Consider the following 19,812-nt stretch of genomic DNA (forward strand, 5'->3'; position numbering starts at 1 on the left):
TCTATTTAACCTTAGGAACATTTCTGTCTATAGCAGTCCCTTTAAAATACACTGCAGAGATGGTTGGTGGGAGGTAAATTCCCTCAACTTTTGCTTATCTGGAAATTACTTAATACCTGCTTCAAATTTAAATGATAATCTTGCTGGGTAGTGTATTCTTGGTTTGAGGCCCTTGTGTTTCATTGCATTAAATATATTATGCCACTCCCTTTTGGCCTGTAAGGTTTGAGATACCTGATGGACTTTCCCCTATACGTGATCTTTTTTTGCTCTCTGGCTGCTTTTAATACTCTGTCCTTGTCCTTGATCTTTGCCATTTCAATTATTATATGTCTTGGTGTTGTCTTCCTTCGGTCCCTTGTTTTGGGAGATCACTGCACTTCCATGACCCAAGAGACTGTTTCCTTCCCCAGATTGGGGAAGTTTTCAGCAATTATTTCCTCAAAGAGACTCTCTACTGCTTTTTTTTCTCTCTTTTTCTTCTGGTATCCCTATAATGTGAATATTGTTCTGTTTGGATTGGTTGCACAGTTCTCTTATTCTTTCATTCCTAGAGATTCTTTTTTCTCGCTGTGCCTCAGCTTCTTTGTTTTCCTGTTTCTATTTCATTTACCATCTTCTCTACCTCATCTAATCTACTTTTAAATTCTCCATTTTATGTTAAATTTCAGATACTGTGTTTTTCAAAGTTTCTGTCTCTTTCTTGAAGTCTTCCCTGAAATCTTAAAATATTTTTTTGTAGCTTCGTGAGCATGTTTATGATTTTTATTTTGAAGTCTTTATCAAGATTGGTGACTTCAATTTCACTTAGCCCTCTTTCTGGTGTTTGAGTTTTTGTTTTTACAAAATTTTTTTGCTGTTTCATTCTAGTGATTCCTATGGAATAATGACATTGTGTAGGCAGCGCCCTGTAGTGCCCAGAAGCTCTACTCTCTGGAGCTTCCCAGCACCTGGAGTGATGGCCTGGGTCACAGGTGCATGGCATCAGCACCTGATGGGAGGAAAGAGCTCTTTCCTGCTTCTTGGCTACAGTGCTGGCCTCCGCTACCAGGTCCAGTGGGCTGAGCATGCAGGAAGGAGCCTCTGTGTTACGTCCCTTTAGTGTAGGCAGGGCTGCTCTCCAGCTGGCCTGGCATGATGGCGGGGGCAGCAGGTTTGTGAACCGTGCCTGTGGGGCGGAAGGAACAGCTGGCTGCAAACCACAGTGGGGGCCTCGGCCCTGCATTGCCAGCCAGGGAGATTGAGTATCTGAAGTTCCTGAAAGTTCCCAGCCTGCTGGGCTGAGTGTGCCGGGATGAATTTGTCCACCTGTCCTTTCTCCTGAGCAGCTAGCTCTGTGTAATCCTTGCCCCTTTAGCACCTGTCTCACTTTTGGGAAGTCTTTCAAACTGGAGCGGCCAGTTGTGGGTACCTGTTCTCCCCAGTTGGCTAGAGTTTCAGTCTCTCCATGTATTCTGCCTGTCTTTGCTTTCCAACCACACTAATCTCCAAAGCACTGTGTAATGTGGGTTCGTGCTCCCCAAGCAGATCTCCAGGGCTGGGTCTTTAGCAGTCCAGGACTTCTACTCCCTACCTGCTCTGTTTCTCTTCCTCCTGTCTGTGAGCTGGGGTGGCAGGAGAGCTTGGGTCCCACTGTATCGTCGTGGCTTTGCTTCTTTACCCTTTTCTGTGAGGTCTTCTCTTTTCCCCAGATATATATGCAGTCTGTTTTCCAGTCTTTCGGTCACTCTTTCAGGATTAGTTCTGTTTGCTATATTTTGATGTTAAATGTGGTTTTGGGAGGAGGTTTCTGCCTCACTTCTCATGTCACCATCTTTTTCCCCTTCCTACTCCAAACTCCACCTCTAACTTTTCTAATTGCCCGTTTATTTACCCTTACTTAAATCTTTATTATTCTAGTCAGCTGTAAATTTTATCTAGTGTCCTTTCATTTCATCTTGCAGGACTCCCTTGAACATTTCTTACAGGCCAACTCTAGTGATTAGAAACTCGTTCAGCTTCTGTTTTTCTGGGAATGTTCTGATTTCTCCATCACTTTTGAAGGGCAGTTTTGTCAGGTGTAGGATTCTTGGTTGACAGCTTTTCTCTTTGAACACTTGAATATATCAGCCCATTGTCTTCTGGCGTCCTAAGTTTCTGATGAGAAATATGCAGCTAATCTAATTGAGGATCCCTTTATGTGATGATTCTCTTGCTGCTTCAGGATTCTCTCTTTGTCTTTTGAAAGTCTCATTATAATGTGTCTTTGAGTTCCTTGGAGCTGTTGAGCTTCTTATATATTTATATCCATATCTTCCATCAAATCTGGGAGTTTTTACTCTTCAGGTGTACTTTCTGTCCCTCTCTCCTCTCCTTGTGGACTCCGTGGTGCATATGTTGGTGTCCTCAGGCCTCTTAAGCACTGGTCACTTTTCCTTCTTTTTTATGTTCCTCAGACTTGATCATTTTCATTGTTCTATCTAAAACTTAGCAGTCTCTCCTGCTTGCTGAAGTCTGCCTTTGAATCCCTCTAGTGAATTTTTCATTTCAGTTATTTTACTTTTCAGTTTCAGAATTTATTTTTGGTTTCTTTTTAGGTTTTCTCTTTATTTATATTTCCAGTTTATTCATATATCATTTTCTGACTTCTTAAACATCTTCCTTTAGTTCTCTGAGTGTCTTCCAGACAGTTGTTTTAAAGTCTTCTTCTGATAGAGCTGACATCAGACCAATTTCAGGGATAATTTCTGTTCATTATTTTTTTTGAATGACTTTTACTTTCCTGTTCTTTGTAGTTTTTGTTTTTGAAAATTACATTTGAATCTAATAATGTGGTAACTCAAAGTAAGGTTCTCCCCCTTTCCTACAATAATGCTGTTCTTGTTACTGAGGGCCTTTTGAAGTACTGAGGCTGTCTCTGTACCAGGGGTTATCCTGATACGTCAACTTAACGTCTTCTAAGGTCTTTTCTAAACCTGTTTCTTTCCCTGTGCACTCACTTTCTGATTTTCCCTGTATAGGCTGTTGCTTTTGAATGTCCTAGTCTTCAAAGTCTGGCTCCCAGAAGAGAAAAATGGGAGGTGGGGAGAAACAGTCTGGCCCTTTAAGTCCCCTAGAGGTCACTTCAGCCGGAGATGGAGGGGCTTACAACAATGGCTACACTCTTTGATCACCTCCTTGATCAGAAGCAGCAATCAGCAATTGGAGCACAGATCCCCAATATTTGGAGGGCAGGGGTCATTTTTGCCTACCCATGTTCCCACAAGCCATGTGCATGCTGTTCAGGAACATGTGCAGAGCTGCCTGCTTTGTGGTGGAGGTGGGGGATGGGTAGCTGCTGCTGTTCTAAGACCTGAAATTTATTGAAATTAACCACAATTAAAAATTTATTGTCCAAGCCTTCAGTTGGAAGTTGCAGGCCTACAATTGATTCCAGAGTTCCAAAATGATTACATCAGACAGATTCTACCAGTGCAGTTTATGGCAAGGTGGAAAGATAAATTCCTCGTAAATCCTACTCTACCATTTTCCCAGAATCCTCTCTCATGTTAATTTCTGTATAGTGTGGGGGTGGGAGGTCCAGTTTCATTCTCCTGCATGTTGTGTCCAGTTGTCTCATCACCATTTGTTGGAAGGATTATTCTTTCCCCACTGAATTTTCCACCTTTGTGGAAAATTGTTTGACCATATATTACAAGGGTTTATTCCTGGGGTCTTAATTTTATTGATATTTATAGCTGTCTTCGTACCAGTGTCACACCATCTTGATTACTGTAGCTTTTGTAGTAAGTTTTGAAATGAGGAAGTGTGAGTCCTCCAACTTTGTTCTTTTTTAAGATTGTTTTGCCTATTCTGGGTTCCTTGCATATCCTTACGAATTTTAGAATCACCTTGTCAATTTGTGCCATAAAACCATCTGGAACTTTACGTTAAATCTAGGTAAATTCGAGTAATATTGACATCTTAACAATATTAATTCTTCAGATCCGTCGACATAGATGTCTTTGTATTATGTAGATCTTTAATTTCTTTCCGTAGTGTTTTGTAGTTTTCAGTGTATAAGTCACACTTTAATTAAATGTATTCCCAAGTATTTTCTTGGTTTTGTTGCTGTGGTTAGTTAGTGGGATTATTTCCCTAATTCATTTTCTGATGGCTCTTTCTTAATGTGTAGAAATACAGTTGGTTCTTAGATGTTGATCTTGTATCCTATAATCTTGGGACTCACTTATTACTAGCTCTGAGTTTTTTGGTGGATTTGTTTAGGATTTCCTGCATATAAGATCATGTCATCTGCACATAGTTCTTTCTTTCCAAATCTGGATGCTTTTGTTTCTTTTTCTGGCTTAATTGCCCTGGTATAACCTCCAGTACTATGTCAAGTAGGCATGGTGGGTGAAAGTGGACATTTCTTTTCAGTTCCTGACCTTAGGGAGAAAGCTGTGAGTCTTTCACCAGTAAGTATTTTATTAGCTATGAGTATTTATAAATAAATACTCCTTATCAGGTTAAAAACTTACCTTCTAAGTTTATTGAATGATTTTATTATGAAAGGGTGTTAGATTTTTGTCAAATGCTTTTTCTGTGTCAATTGAGATAATTGAGTTGATGTGGCTTTTGTCCTGTGTTCTTTCAATATAGTGTATTACGTTGTCTGATTCATATGTTGAACCAAACCTGCATCCCAGGGGTAAATCCTACTTAGTCATGGTGTATAATCCTTTATATGCTTCCGGATTCAGCTTTCTAGTGTTCTGTTGAGGATTGTTACATCTGTATTCATAAGGAACATTAGTCTATAGTTTTCTTCTCTTGAGATGTCTTTTCCTAGTTGTGCTATCAAGTAATAATGGCTTCATAGAATGAATAGGAAAGTGTTCCCTCCTCTTCTGTTTTTTGGGAAAGTTTGCAAAACATTGATTCATGATACACTTTTATGCAAGGAAAAATATCTGCCCACCTCAGGTGCACAGGTGAACTCTCAGACCTTTAAACCTAGCCTTTGGTGGGTACTGACTAAATTCCAGAACCTTATATTACTGATGACCTTTTCCTGACCCCCATCCCAGTGGGGCTGGGAGGTTTCCAGGACTTTGCCAAGGACTAATCCCAGTAGTTCTCACTGTAAACCTGGTTCTGTTTCCCATCTTCTTCAGTGTTGTGAGAGCCTATCTTTTGGAAACTAGCATCTTAAAGGAATGTTTTACAGCTGCTTTTGGTGACAGTGAAAAAAATCTAAAGGTAATCTCTAAAAAGTTAATTTGGTAGCTTTTTATTTTACTGAAGTTGTGCACAGCGGATCTGAGGATTCCTTTGCTTTTTCCCTTGCATTTTCAGCGTTAGAAACAACTACTGTAAGATTGTGTTTTCTTGGGCCATCTTGTGGCAGTATCTCATTGATTCCTTTGTCATGCTGGGTCCATCCTCCACAAATACACAAGTTTATTACTCAGAGTCCAGGGAAAGCAAGAGGCATGGTCCTCAGGCCACCACTGGGCATTTTGCTGAGCCCCCTTGTGATTCAGCCTACTTTTCACCCACAGGTACCACGTACACAGACCTCTCGGCCGGAATCTCCAGGGATGACCAGCCCCTCCCCGCGCATCCAGATAATCTCCACCGACTCTGCGGTAGCCTCACCTCAGCGCATTCAGGTACCTGCACCAGTCCCATGTAGCTCCACAGCCGTGGCTGCCTGAGTCCTTTCCAAAAGCAAACCTGCTTAAGGCTTTTTTCTTAGGAGGTGTGCTTCTTGAGCATCAAGTACAGTACAATCTCATTTGTTCTTTAAAAAATAAAAGAAGAAAAAGTTTACATTTGTCGAACTAACTTAATTTAATGCAAAGAGGTCTAAACTGTTGTTTCAGACTATTGGGATTCAGTACCACTACATTACTTATGTGCTTCCAAATTGAGAACCAATATGTCCTGGTAGTTAAAAGAGTATGGGTCCCCACTTGAAGTCAAATCCAGTGCCCCACTTTATAGCTTTTTTGACTTTGGAAAATTAACTTTTCAATGTTTCACATTTTCATTTAGAATATATATGTAATGCTAGTACTTACCTCATAAGGTTAGTTATCATGAAGGATCAATGGGTTATTGCTTGTAAAGTGCTTAGAATAGTGCCTGATGCATACCAGTTCAGTATGTACTACTTACATATAATAACCATTATTACTAGTATTATTATTATTAACTAATCAGTATTCACTTACGAGAAGTTTAGTCTTCCCCAGTGGTCTGAACCTGCCTCTGGCCCATTGAACAAAGAGAAAGAAGGTGTGTGTATCAAAATCGTGGTCAACAAGCTGGGCGGAAGGGATGATATATTGATGACACACAGATTAAAGAGTCATCATTACCTCAACAAACTAAGTCAAAAGGCCATCCAAAAAACATGAGCAGAGAGGAACAGCAGTTATACAGCATGAGTCGGAGAGAATACCAAGGTGGATAGGTAGTCAAATGAATAGTAAAAGGACTGCTTGCATGTGCAGCTTGTTTCAAGGTCAGTAGAAGGGAGCAGTGTGAAATAGTAACTAGGTATTTTCTATAGTGCTTCCCCATCTGAAAAGTGATTTTATGGACTACCTATTATAAACGAAGTATCGAAGAGTTATAATAAGTAAAATTAAATAAAATTAAAAATTATATTCCTATTGTGTCTGTATTGCATAATATTTTATCATAAATACAGAAGGTCATATACTTGTCATTATTTTAACTTCACACCAAGTAGGAAACACTTATCTGAGTTTGGAAATTGAACAGTAAGGAGCACAACATTAAAGAAGTTTTACTGTTTCTCAGAATTAGGAACTTGATATAATTAGATACTTTTTCTCTTTTACTTTGTTCTTATTTGCTGATTATGACTTAAAAATGGGTCCTTTATAGTTTTATGTAGCAGATCTTAGGATCCTGGCCACCTCTCCTGATTCTGGGAAAGGAGCTCTCTATGCACTGTATCCTGGTCTCAAATATGCAACACGTATTTACTAACTCTAGTCACCATGTTGTACATTATATCCCTATGAGTTATTTATTTTACAACTGGAATTTTGTACCTTTTGACTTACTTCACCCATCCTGCCCACCAGCCACCCCTCCACTTCTGGCAGCCACCAATCTGTGCTCTGTATTGAGCCTTTTTTTTTTTTTTAAGATTCCATGTTGCCTCCCAGACCAGGAAGCTGCTATCCTGGGAGGAAATCAGAGCAGTAAAATTCTTGTAAATAACCAAGAAGACTAATTAGGAACTTAGTGTTTATTCAAAGGTAAACATTTTGGGACCACTTAGCAGGTGTACATCCCTAGCCCTTTGTCTCTCAACCGCCTATAAATCCCCTAAACAAAGTACCACCCTGGGGCTCTCTTGTCTCCTAGCTTGAGCCAGGAGTTCTGTCCTCTCACTTTCTCTCTACTCTCTAAGTAAAAGCCTCTGCCTTGCTCTCCTAAAAAAAAAAGAAAAAGAGGTTCCACATTGCTTTTCTCTAACTTATTTCACTTAGCAGACTGCCCTCAGAGTTCATCCATGTTGTCACAGGGCAAGATTTCATTATTTTTAATGAGTGAGCAATACTCCATATTGTCTGGAATCCTTATCCACTTTTTATCTTACCCATTGCTCCATCATCTTCTTTATCCATTTTCCATCAATGAGCACTTAAGATTGTTTCCATGTCCTGGCTATTGTAAATAATGGTGTAGTAAACATACGGGTGCACATATCTTTCTGAGTTCTTTTTGCTTTCTTCTGATAAATACCCGAAGTGGAATTGCTGGATCATATGATAGATATATTTCTAATTTTTTGAGGAACCAACAAACTGTTCAGAGTCTGTGCCAGCTGGCAGTCCCACCAGCAGAGTGTGCAAGGGTTCCTTGTTCTCCACATTGTCACCAATGCTTTTTTTTTTAAAAATAGCTGTTCTAACAGGTGTAAGGTGATAACTCATTGTCTTTGATTTGTATTTCTCTGATTATTAGGGATGTTGAGCATGTTTTCATGTACCTCTGGCCAACTGTATTCTTTGGAAAAACAGCTATTTAGATCCTTTGCCTATTTTTTAATAAGGTTGTTTGTTGTGTGATTTTTTGTCTTACTTTGCATTTTGCTGAGATGTGTGAGTTCTTTATGTATTTGGATAGTAACTCCTTATCAAACACACAATTTGCAAATATTTTCTCATTTAGTAAGTTGCCTTTTCATTTTGTTGATGAATTCCTTGCTATGCAGAAGCTAATTTTTAGACTGATATAGTCCCACTTGTTTATTTTTTGCTTTTGTTGCCTTTGCTTTTGGTGTCAAATCCAAATAATCATCACCAAGACTGGCGTCAGGGAGCTTACTGCCTGTGTTTTCTTCTAGTTTTATGATTCCAGGTCTTAATGTTCAAATCTTCAATTGATTTTCAGTTGATTTTTGTGTATTTGATAGGGGCTCAGTTTCATTCTTTCGCAGGTTAACTGTTGAGTTTTCCCAACGCCATTTATTGAAGAGACTATCCTTTCCCCATTGTATATTCCTGGCTCCTTTGTCATAAACTAATGGATCATATATGTGTGGTTTATTTCTGAGCCTCTGTTCCATTGATCTGTGTCTGGTCTTAGGCTGGTGCCAGACTGTTTTGCTTGCTGTAGCTTCATCATACAGTTTGAGTCAGGGAGCATGATGCCTTTAGCTTTGTTCTTTCTCAAGATTGCTTTGGCTATTTAGGATCTTGTGTGGTTCCATAAACATTTTAGGATTGTTTGCTCTACTTCTGTGAAAAATGCCATTGGAATTTTGGTGGGGGTTACATTGAATCTGTAGATTGCTTTGGGCAGTATAGACATTTCAACCATTAATTCTTATAGTCCATGAGCACATTTTTTCATGTATTTGTGTTTTCTTTCAATTCTTTCACCAGTGTCTTAAAAACAGTGTTCAGAGTACAGGTCTTTCACCTCCTTAGTTAAATTTATTTTATGTATTTTATTCTTTTTGGTGAAGTTGTAAATGAGATTGTTTTCATAATTTCTGTTTCTTATAGATTATCATTAGTGTATAGAAGCACAACAGATTTTTATATATATTGACTTTGTATCCTGCCACTTTGGTGAAGTCATTCATTCGTTCTGACAGTTTTCTTGGTGGAGTCTTCAGGGTTTTGTATAATATCATGTCACCCTCAAGTAGTGACAGTTTTACTTCTTCCTTTCCAATTTGGGTGCCTTTTATTTCTTTTCTTGCTTGATGCAAGGGCCAGGACTTCTGGTACGATGCTGTTGAATTAAAGTAATGAGTGTGCATCCTCTTTTTGGATCTTGGAGGAAAAGCTTTCAGTTTTTCACCATTGAGTATGATATTAGCTGTGTGTTCATATGTGATTTTGACAGTAGTTTGCAGACTGCCTTCTTAGAGATTGTGCCAGCTTATTCTTCCACCAGCCTGATAGGAGAATGCCTATTTCCCTACACACTTACCTATATATTGTGTTGTGTGTACTTTTTAATCTTTTTCAGTCTGCTAGGTAAAAAATATGTTGTTGCTGTATGAATTTTGCATTTCTGTTATTCATATGTAATGTATTACAATAAACAAATTGTTTTGTTTTTGAGTATCTAAGCTAATACTTAAATTTTATGAGATTATAAATATGAAAGTACTCCTTTCCCTTCCCTGTACTCCTACCTCATTTACTTTTCAACCAATGAGCTTTTTTAAAATTAGGTCTAATTTAATATGATGATCTTATTACATTAAATGTGCTTTATGATCCAAGTAAAAATACATATACTAAAATTCTAGATGTCTCCAGAACCACTGCTCTGAAATACTCCAGATAATTAGCTAACTATATATATTTATAGGAGGATTCATTTCAGAAAATTTATAGGAATTAGTTTATAAAACAGGATATAGTTCTAGGCTAACTTTTATGGTATTATCTGTAGTTCTTAGCTATACCTTCTCTGCCAGTCTGCTGAACAGTGGAGTTTTCAGGGTTCCATTCTGGACCCTCTTTCTGCTCTGTATTTTCTCAAGCTGAGCCCATGGTTTTAATTGTCTCTCTATACAAATGACTCCCAAATAGTTATCTGTGGCCCAGACCACCTGAGATTTCTTCTTTGACCCATGTGTTATTCAAAAATGTGTGGCTTAATTTCTAAATAATTGGAGAGTTTTCTAGCTATCTTTATTATTGATTTCTAGTTTAATTCCACTGTGGTCTAAGAACATACTTCATGATTCCTTTTTTTTCCCCCAAGGTATATAGTGTGGCCCAGAATATGACCTGTCTTAGTGAACATTATGTGTAAGCTTGAGAGGAATGCAAATTCTGCTGTTGTTAGGTGGATTATTTTATAAATGTTGGTTGTATCAAGTTTGGTTGGTAGTGCTGTCAGGTCAACTGTATCCTTATTGATTATCTGCCTGCTTGATCTCACCATTGCTGACAGGGAAGCAATCTCCCCAACTATAATAGTTTATCTCTCTTTCTCCTTGGCAATTCTGTCAGTTTTGCATCAAGTATTTTGATGCTCTGTTGTTAGGTGCATAGATGTTTAGGATTGTTATGTCTTTGGGGGGAATTGACCCTCTTATCATCATGCTATGCCCCTCTTTGTGCCTGATATTTTCCTTGAAGTCTACTTTGTCTTTTAATTAAATTAATACAGTTACTCCATCAAACTAGAATTTATATTTAACAAAAAGTATCTCTCAAAAGTGAAGTAGAGTTCACTAGTGGGTGATTGCATGGTATTTTCTCCATCCCTTCACTTTTAATCTTTCTATGTCTAGGGTTTCCTATAGACAGTTTATAGTTGGGTCTTCTTTTTTTATCCAAATGACTCTCTCTTTTACTTGGTATATGTAGACTTTTCACATTAAAAGAGATTATGGGTACATTTAGATTAACATTAACCATGTGTGCAACTGTTTTCTAGTTGTTACCAGAGACTTCTTTTTCTGCCTTTTCTGGTTTTGATTGAGTAACTCATGTGATCCTTTTTATCTCATCTCTTAGCATATCAAATAAACTTCTTTACACGTTTTGAGTTGTTGCCCTAGAGTTTACAGTATACATCTTAAGTTAATCTAAGTCCACCTTCAAATGACAATATTCTGTTATATTTCAGATGTAATGTATAAAATACAGTATTCCCAATTCTCCCACCCCTTGTGACATTGCTGTCATTCATTTCACTGATCTACATCCTGTAATCACCCAGTACATTGTTACTGTTGGTAACTTAATTTAAATAATTATTTTTAGGTCAATTAAGAATAAGAAAAAAAAGATTTCATTTTACCTTCATTTATCCCTTCTGTGGTGTTCCATTCTTTATGTACATCCAAGTTTCAAACCTGTCTGTACAGTATTTACTTTATGCTTAAAGAAAACCTTTTAACATTTCTTAACAGGGCAGTCTGCTGGTGATGAATTTCCTTTGTTTTTGTTTGTCTGAAAGAGTCTTTATTTCTCCTTAACATTTTTGTTAGTTAAAATTATTTTAAATGAAGTTTATATGACATAAAATTTACCATTTTTCAATGAGCAGTTCAGTGACACTTAGTACATTTACAGTGTTATACAACCTCCACCTCTATCTAGTTCCAGAACATTTCCATCAGTCTAGAATAAAGCCACTTACCCATTAAGCAGTTTCTCTCTGTTCCTACTTGCATCTGGCCCCTGGTAAACACCACTCTGCATTCAGTCTCTAGTAGATTTATAATTCTGGATATTCTGTATAAATGGAATCATAAAATATATGACCTTTTGTGTCGACCTCTTTCACTTATCATGTTTTCAAGATTTAGCCATATTTGTAGCAAGTATCAGTACTTTTCTTTTATGGCTATATAATATTCCATTGTATGTATATACCACAGTTGGTCCATTCACCCACTAGTGAACCTTACTTGACTTTTGAGGGATACTTTTTGTCAAATATTAATTCTAGTTTGATGGTTTACTTCTTTAAACATTTGAAATATTTTGTTCAGCTCTCTTACAGCTTGCATGATTTCTGATGAGAAATCTACTGTAAACCTTAATCGTTTCTCTATAGGTAAGGTGGAATTCTTTTCCCCCACTCTAGCTTCATTCAATATTTTCTTTTTGTCTTTGGTTTTCTGCTCTTTGTATATGTTGGGGAAATAAAATTAAAAGAACAAAAATCTTCTGTCAACCCAGAAAGCCTCTCCACAAAGGGACAAAAAGGGAGAAAGACAGAAAACAGGTTTTGGTATTTTGTTTTTGTTTTTGTTTTATTTATTGAATAAGCATCAAGCCACAGTGTGATGTGCATTACAGGCAATCCTCTAAGAAATTGCAAAGACAGAAAAGTTCACCCTCTTTTTTTTTTAATTAAAGTATCATTGATACACAACCTTTGTTGGTTTCAATTATGCAACACAGTGATTCAGCAGTTACCCATATTAATAAATCCTCAACCCTTCTAGCGTAGTCACTATCTATCAGTGTAGTAAGATGTTGTGGGATCATTAACTGTATTCTCCGTGCTGTACTACTGTCCCCGTGACCAGCTTATATTGTGATTGCAAATTATTGTGCCCCTTTATTCCCTTCCCCCATGGCCACCCACCCACCCCAGACCCTCCCCCTTGGTAACTACTAGTCCCCCTCACTGTCTATGAGAATACTGCTATTTTGTTCCCTCTGTTTTGCTTCTTTTTTATACTCCACAAATAAATGAGATTATTTGGTATTTGTCTTTCTCTGCCTGGTTTATTTCACAGATCATAATCTAGATCCATCCATGTTGTTGCAAATAGGAGGATTTCTTTTCTTTTTATGACTGAATAGTATTCCATTGTGTATAAATACCACATCTTCTTTATCCATTCATCTGTTGATGGACACTTAGGTTGCTTCCATTATCTTGGCTGTCACAACTAGTGCAGCAATAAACATAGGGTTTAGTTCTTCGAATTGGGAACTTTTTTTTTTTTAGGGTAAATTCCTAGAAGTGGAATTACTGGTTCAAATGGTATTTCTATTTTTAGTTTTTTGAGGAACTTCCATATTGCTTTCCATAATGGTTGTACCAATTTACATTCCCACCAACAGTGTAGGAGGGCTCCCATTTCTCTGCATCCTTGCTGGAATTTGTTATTTCTTGACTTTCGGATAGTGGCCATCCTAACTGGTGTGAGGTGATATCTCATGGTGGTTTTAATTTGTATTTCCCTGATGATTAGTGATGTGGAGCAACTTTTCATGTGCCTGTTGGCCATTTGTATTTCTTCTTTGGAGAATGTCTGTTCAGATCCTCCACCCTTTTTTTTAATTGGGTTATTTGCTTTTTGGATGTTGAAATGTATGAGTTCTTTATATATTTTGGATGTTAATCTCTTATCAGATGAGTCATTTATGAATATATTCTCCCCTACTGTAGGATGCCTTTTTGTTCTACTGATGGTGTCCTTTGCTGTACAGAAGCTTTTCATTTAGACGTAGTCCTGCTTGTTCATTTTTTGTTTCCCTTGTCTGAGGAGATGTGTTCAGGAAAAAGTTGCTCATGCTTCTATTCCCCAAGGGATTTTTGCCTTTGTTTTCTCTTAAGAGTTTTATGGTTTCATGACTTACATTCAGGTCTTTGATCCATTTTGAGTTTACTTTTGTGTATGGAGTTAGACAGTAGTCCAGTTTCATTCCCTTGCATGTAGCTGTCCAGTTTTGCCAACACCAGTTGTTGAAGATGCTATCTTTTCCCCATTGCAAAACCATGGCTCTTTGATCATATATTAATGGTCACCCTTCTTTTTTTTATAGTGTGAAGCAGGTATATCCCATTGCATACATGTTTTTAAGATCCTAACTGTAAGACAAATTCTAGCCAAAATAAGCAGGTGATGAGAGGCAACAAAGGGCCAGGCAGTTTATTTGAGCGCAATTCCCAGGCGAGGTTCTCCGGTCTGGCTATCACAGGCCGGGGAAGTCATGCTCAGCAGGGCAGGCAGCAAGTTTTTAAAGAAGGTAGGGCGATGCTGATGGACAGTGACTGTGAAGGGGTATGTGGGGGGGACTTGGTGAAGGGGGGAGCCTAGTAAACATAATGTCCTTCATGTAATTGTAGATTAATGATACCAAAATAAAAAAATAATAATAAATTTTAAAAAAAGAAGGTAGGGGGAGACAGAGCTTAGATTTACAGTGGCATGAGGATTGGCTAGCCTAAGGCACATTTTTCAGGTCAGGAGGGGGCAGCAGCTGGGGACTTTGACACGTCATCAGTGTTCGATGTGCTCACCCCTCCCTCCGGTGCCTCCAACCTTACACTAACTTTATCTTGGAAATTGGGGAGACTACCTGTGTTAGCTGGTTGACTTTATTGGGAAAGAAGAAGAAGAGGACAAACTTCTTAACATGTTTATGACAGGAATTACTGCAGATGAGGGCAAGGTGCCCACCAAGTTAAGTTTTAACTCTCCCACAGGACTGGGAGGTAAGGGAGCTCTCTCTCTGGATGCGTTCAAAAGGATGGCTCCCAGGTCTTAGAGAAAGCATTCCTGAGTGGAGACTGGCAGAAGGCTTATCTAACCATTATAAAGATTTATATACATATGAAAAAGGACAGAGAAATCCTAAAAGGAAAGGGAGATGGGGAGTAGTCTTTTCCCATATTTTTCAACAGGGAATTAAAATAAAAATTTTAATTTGTATTTGGCCTTACAGATAGGATGTGCCTAGATGTTAGCTTTTCAGTATTTATTGATGTTTTCTGAGTTTCATGGATCTGTGCTTTGGTGTTCATTAATTTAGGAAAGTTCTTGGCTATTACCACTTAAGATACTTCTTCTTCATTCTCCTTCAGGCATTCCCGTTTTGTTGGATCTTGAAATTGTCCCATGGTTTTGGGGCCATTTGTTTTTGTTTTGGGTTCCCACCACCACCACTCCATTTTTCCCTTTGCATTTTTTGTTAAGGAGGTTCCTTTTGCCTTATCTTCAAGCTCAGTGATTCTTTCCTTGGGTGTGTACTGATGAGCCCATCAAGGCATTCTTCATTTCTGTTAGAGTGGTCTTGATTTCTAACATTTATTACTTTCTGAGAATTTCCATCTCTGCTTATATTTCTCATCTGTTCATGCATGTTGTCTTGTTTTTCCTTTAGAGACCTTAACATATTAACCATGATTATTTCAAATTCCTTTTCTGATAATCCCAACATTTGTGTCATAGCATTGCCTTGTCTGTTCAGATTGTGTTCTCCTTGCCTTTGGCATGCCTTATACATTTTTTGTTGAAGACCATACACTATCGGCTATAATAGGTAAAAGGAACTAAGCCTCTAGTATGAGGATTTATGTTACTGTGCCTAGGAGTTGAGCTATGTTTGATGTTTGCTGTAGCTGTCAAAGGCTTCAGATTCCTCTAATTTTGCCTATCCTTCTGAACTTCCCTAGACATTCCTACTCGGAGAGCCTGTGTCTTGAAGCTCTCTCAGCTGTGGTTCATGGTTACACTGCAGCTTTGTTGGTGTGGTGGTACCATGTGGGGAGGGGAAGCATACCAATCTTATCATAAAATCTCAGTATGTCAGGCTTGTGTCCTTGGGCTGTGACTTTCTTGAGTGTTTCTTAATTTCCCACATCCCTGCATAGATGATATAGGAAGGCTAGAGTTGAGAAATGTCCTTTCCCCAGGTGGGATAAGACTCTGGTAAAATTTTTTCTCCTGGGAAATAGGCCTTTGTTCTAAAGAACACTCTTGAGTTTATTTTACAACAGTTACTCTTCCCCTTCCCCTGCCAGAGCCATGAGGGGATCTTTCTCATCTCTTTACCTTGAAAACCAAGTGAGATCCCTAGAGCTAAAACTCACAGAAGTGTGAAGGGCCCTCCTACGACTGTGACCCCCCAGAAGTGTCCCAGTCCGGTGCTGGTCCATACTAAGTCTCCAGCACTTCATCCAGGTACCATTTGAGTGTCCTGCCAGCTTGGCTTCTGCTCCAGGTGAGCAGATCTCAGACTGGGCAACTTCACCTGTCGCTAGACTTCAGGATGGAGTTGGCCCTGCAAGTTCTCTGATGAGCTCAAGGAAAGTCATTGACTTCCAATTTGCCTAGCATTTTCTGAGAGTAAGGTTGGAATGATGACTTCCAAGCTCTTTACATGGTAACGTTGAAACCAGAAGTATTCTCTGAACCCCAGACTCATCTGTCTGTTAGTTTACTTATCTACTTGGGCATCTCATATTGGCAAGCCAGCAACAATTCTAAGTTCTAACCAACCCTTGCCCTTCCACCACCCCACTGTTCAGGCTAGAAACCTGAGAGTCATTCCTAACCCTTTATTCTCCGGGCCTTGCATCTCTACCCAGCTGCACGTGCTGTCACTTCTCCATCCAGCTGTACCTGTGATCCTCTTCTCCCTGGACCCAGAGCTACCACCTTCAGTGCTTACCTGGAATATTCCAGCAGCATCCTAACAGTTCATCAGCTTCTACTTTCTTTGTTCTGTATTTTTTTGATCCAGCATCCAGGAAGATGAGTTGAAAATGTAAAGCACTCCCATCATTCCCTCACTTAAGACACTGAAAGTATTTAGAAAACACTGGTTTATGTTATTCAGGGAGGAAACCTTTGTCAAATATTTTATCCATCTAAACTTTCCAGGGATTGAGTTAATGGAGCTAAAAGAGAAGGTAATTGTTTGATATTTGCCAATGAGCAATACTCACTATTCATGAGTTAAGTTGTTTTTTTAAGCAAAAGATCCATTCACCATTTTACATAAGGGAAAAAAATTCTAACAGATTTTTCTTAACCTTTTTACTTTTACTTTAATGATCTTTGCTAGTATCCTTTGTTAGCTCTAATATATCCTGACCTGTAATGACCTAACATTTTATGTAATACATATCTACATATATAATGTATGTATGTAGATAGTATAAGTTAGGTAGATATAAAATAGTATAAGAAACCTGAAGACCTGGTTTGGGGATGGAGGAAAAAACCCCTTGAGTGGCTCCCCTTGTATTAAAATGAAATCCTAATTCCCATCAGGGCTGTAGGCTCCTGGGCTTCTCTTGATTGCACATGGGCCTGATAGCAGGGCTTTCCATGTGCCAGAATATTTCCCATTACTTGGAACACACTTTTCCCTAAACCTTTATCTGACTCACTTCTCCTGAGCCTTGAATCTTGTTTTAAAAGCTGCGTCAATATAGGGGATTAAAGATGGCAGCGTGAGAGGAGAGACAGAGGCTTCCTCCTAAAACTGGATACAATTAGAAAATTTAATTGGCGCAACTAATCCTGAGAGAGCAACAGGAAAGAGGATGGAGTCAGACTGCACACACCTGGAGAAAAGAGCAGACCTCAGCGAACGGGGTAACGTACCAGAGCTGTGGCTCCACGGGACCCAAGCCCCTCCCCCACCCCAGCTCAAAGGCGGGAGGAAGAGAAACGAAGCAGGGAGGGAGTGGAAGGCTTGGGACTGCTGAATACCTAGCTCCGGAGATCTGCGCTGGGAGCACAAACCTACATTTCATGGTGCTTTCAGGAGACTCACATGACTACCGGGTTGGAAGGTTAGTACAGGCAGAGTTCCTGGGGAGACCGGGATTCCGGCTGCTTGTGGAAAGCAGGGATCCATATCTGACTGCTCTGGGACAAAAACTTATACCTGTGTGACCGGCCCACTGGCTCAGGCAGTGGAGACAGGCACAGCAGCCGGGAGGCGGGGAACAGCTCTTTCCTCCCCCCAGCCTCCAGTACCGCTCCCCTGCGACCCCCAACATTGCTTCAGGGGCTGAGCAGCTCCAGAGACTACAGCTTCTGGCCACTAGAGGGCGCCATATACAAACATGAAACGCCAAAGGAACCTTGTCCAGAGTAAAATTACTAATACAACTCCCTAGAAAGATTTAAATGATATGGACCTCGTGACTCTTCCTGAAAGGGATTTTCAAAATAAAAATAATCAACATTCTAATGGAGGTACGGAAAGACATCCAAGAACTCAGGAATGAATTCAGGTCGGAGATCCAATCATTGAAGAGCACGATGGAGGGTATTAAAAGCAGGTTGGATGCGGTGGAGGAGACAATAAATGAAATAGAAACTAGAGAAGAGGAATACAAAGAAGCTGAGGCACAGAGAGAAAAAAAAGGATCTCTAAAAATGAAAGAATATTGGGAGAACTGTGTGACCAATCCAAGCGGAACAACATTCGCATTATAGGGATACCAGAAGAAGAAGAGAGAGAGAAAGGGATAGAAAGTGTCTTTGAGGAGGTAGTTGCTGAAAACTTCCCCAATGTGGGGAAGGACATAGTGTCTCAGGCCATGGAGATCCACAGATCTCCCAACACAAGGGACCCAAGGAAGACAACACGAAGACACATAGTAATTAAAATGGGAAAGATCAAGGATAAGGACAGACTGTTAAAAGCAGCCAGAGGCAGAAATAAGATCACATACAAAGGAAAGCCCATCAGGCTAACATCAGACTTCTCAGCAGAAACCTTACAGGCCAGAAGGGAGTGGCATGATGTATTTAATGCCATAAAGCAGAAGGGCGTGGAACCAAGATTACTTTATCCAGCAAGATTATCATTTAAATTTGAAGGAGAGATTAAACAATTTCCAGATAAGCAAAAGCTGAGAGAGTTTACCTCCCACAAACTATCTCTGCAGTCTATTTTGGAGGGACTGCTACAGATGGAAGTGTTCCTAGGGTTGGATAGCTGTCACCAGAGGTAGTAAAACCACGGTTGGGAGGGTGGAGCAGCTGATTGCGAGGCAAATGCAAAATTAAATTGACTATCCCCAAAGTCAATCAAGGGATAGACAAAAAGTACAGAATTTGATACCTAGTATGTAAAGAATGAAGGAGGAAGAAAAAGGAGAATAAATAGAAAAGAACCTTTAGATTGTGTTTGTAACAGCATACTAAGTGAGTTAAGTTAGACTCTTAGATAGTAAGGAAAGTAACCTGGAACCTTTGGTAACCACGAATCTAAAGCCTGAAATGGCAATAAGTACATACCTATCGATAATCACCCTAAATGTAAATGGACTGAATGCACCAATCAAAAGACATAGAGTCACTGAATGGATTAAAAAACAAGACCCATCTATATGCTGCTTACAAGAGACTCACCTCAAACCCAAAGACATGCACAGACCAAAAGTCAAGGGATGGTAAAAGATATTTCATGCAAACAATAGGGAGAAAAAAGCAGGTGTTGCAGTACTAGTATCAGACAAAATAGATTTCAAAACAAAGAAAGTAACAAGAGATAAAGAAGGATATTACATAATGATAAAGGGTTCAGTCCAACAAGAGGATATAACCATTATAAATATATATGCACCCAATACAGGAGCACCAGCATATGTAAAACAAATACTAACAGACCTAAAGGAGGAAATAGAATGCAATGCATTCATTTTAGGAGACTTCAATACACCATTCACTCCAAAGGACAGATCCACCAGACAGAAAATAAGTAAGGACACAGAGGCACTGAACAACACACTAGAGCAGATGGACCTAATAGACATCTATAGAACTCTACACCCAAAAGCAACAGGATACACATTCTTCTCAAGTGCACATGGAACATTCTCCAGAATAGACCACATACTAGGCCACAGAAAGAGCCTCAGTAAATTCAAAAAGATTGAAATTCTACCAACCAACTTTTCAGACCACAAAGGCATAAAACTAGAAATAAATTGTACAAAGAAAGCAAAAAGGCTCACAAACACATGGAGGCTTAACAGCACGCTTCTAAATAGTCAAGGGATCAGTGACCAAATTAAAATAGAGATCCAGCAATATATGGAAATAAATGACAACAA

General features: G+C 39.1%; 1 protein-coding gene across 6 annotated transcripts in view; it reads left to right on the forward strand.

The window, feature by feature from the left end:
• NR2C2 (nuclear receptor subfamily 2 group C member 2) overlaps positions 1-19,812 on the forward strand; it is a 164,987-nt gene that overhangs the window by 115,540 nt on the left and 29,635 nt on the right. For all 6 annotated transcript variants that reach the window (XM_057506284.1, XM_057506298.1, XM_036911456.2 and 3 more), the window contains one exon: positions 5,523-5,633. In XM_057506284.1, coding sequence (XP_057362267.1) covers positions 5,523-5,633 — 111 coding nt within the window. The remainder of the gene's footprint in view (positions 1-5,522; positions 5,634-19,812) is intronic.

This window comes from Manis pentadactyla, chromosome 1 (assembly GCF_030020395.1).
Source record: "Manis pentadactyla isolate mManPen7 chromosome 1, mManPen7.hap1, whole genome shotgun sequence".
NCBI lineage: Eukaryota > Metazoa > Chordata > Mammalia > Pholidota > Manidae > Manis > Manis pentadactyla.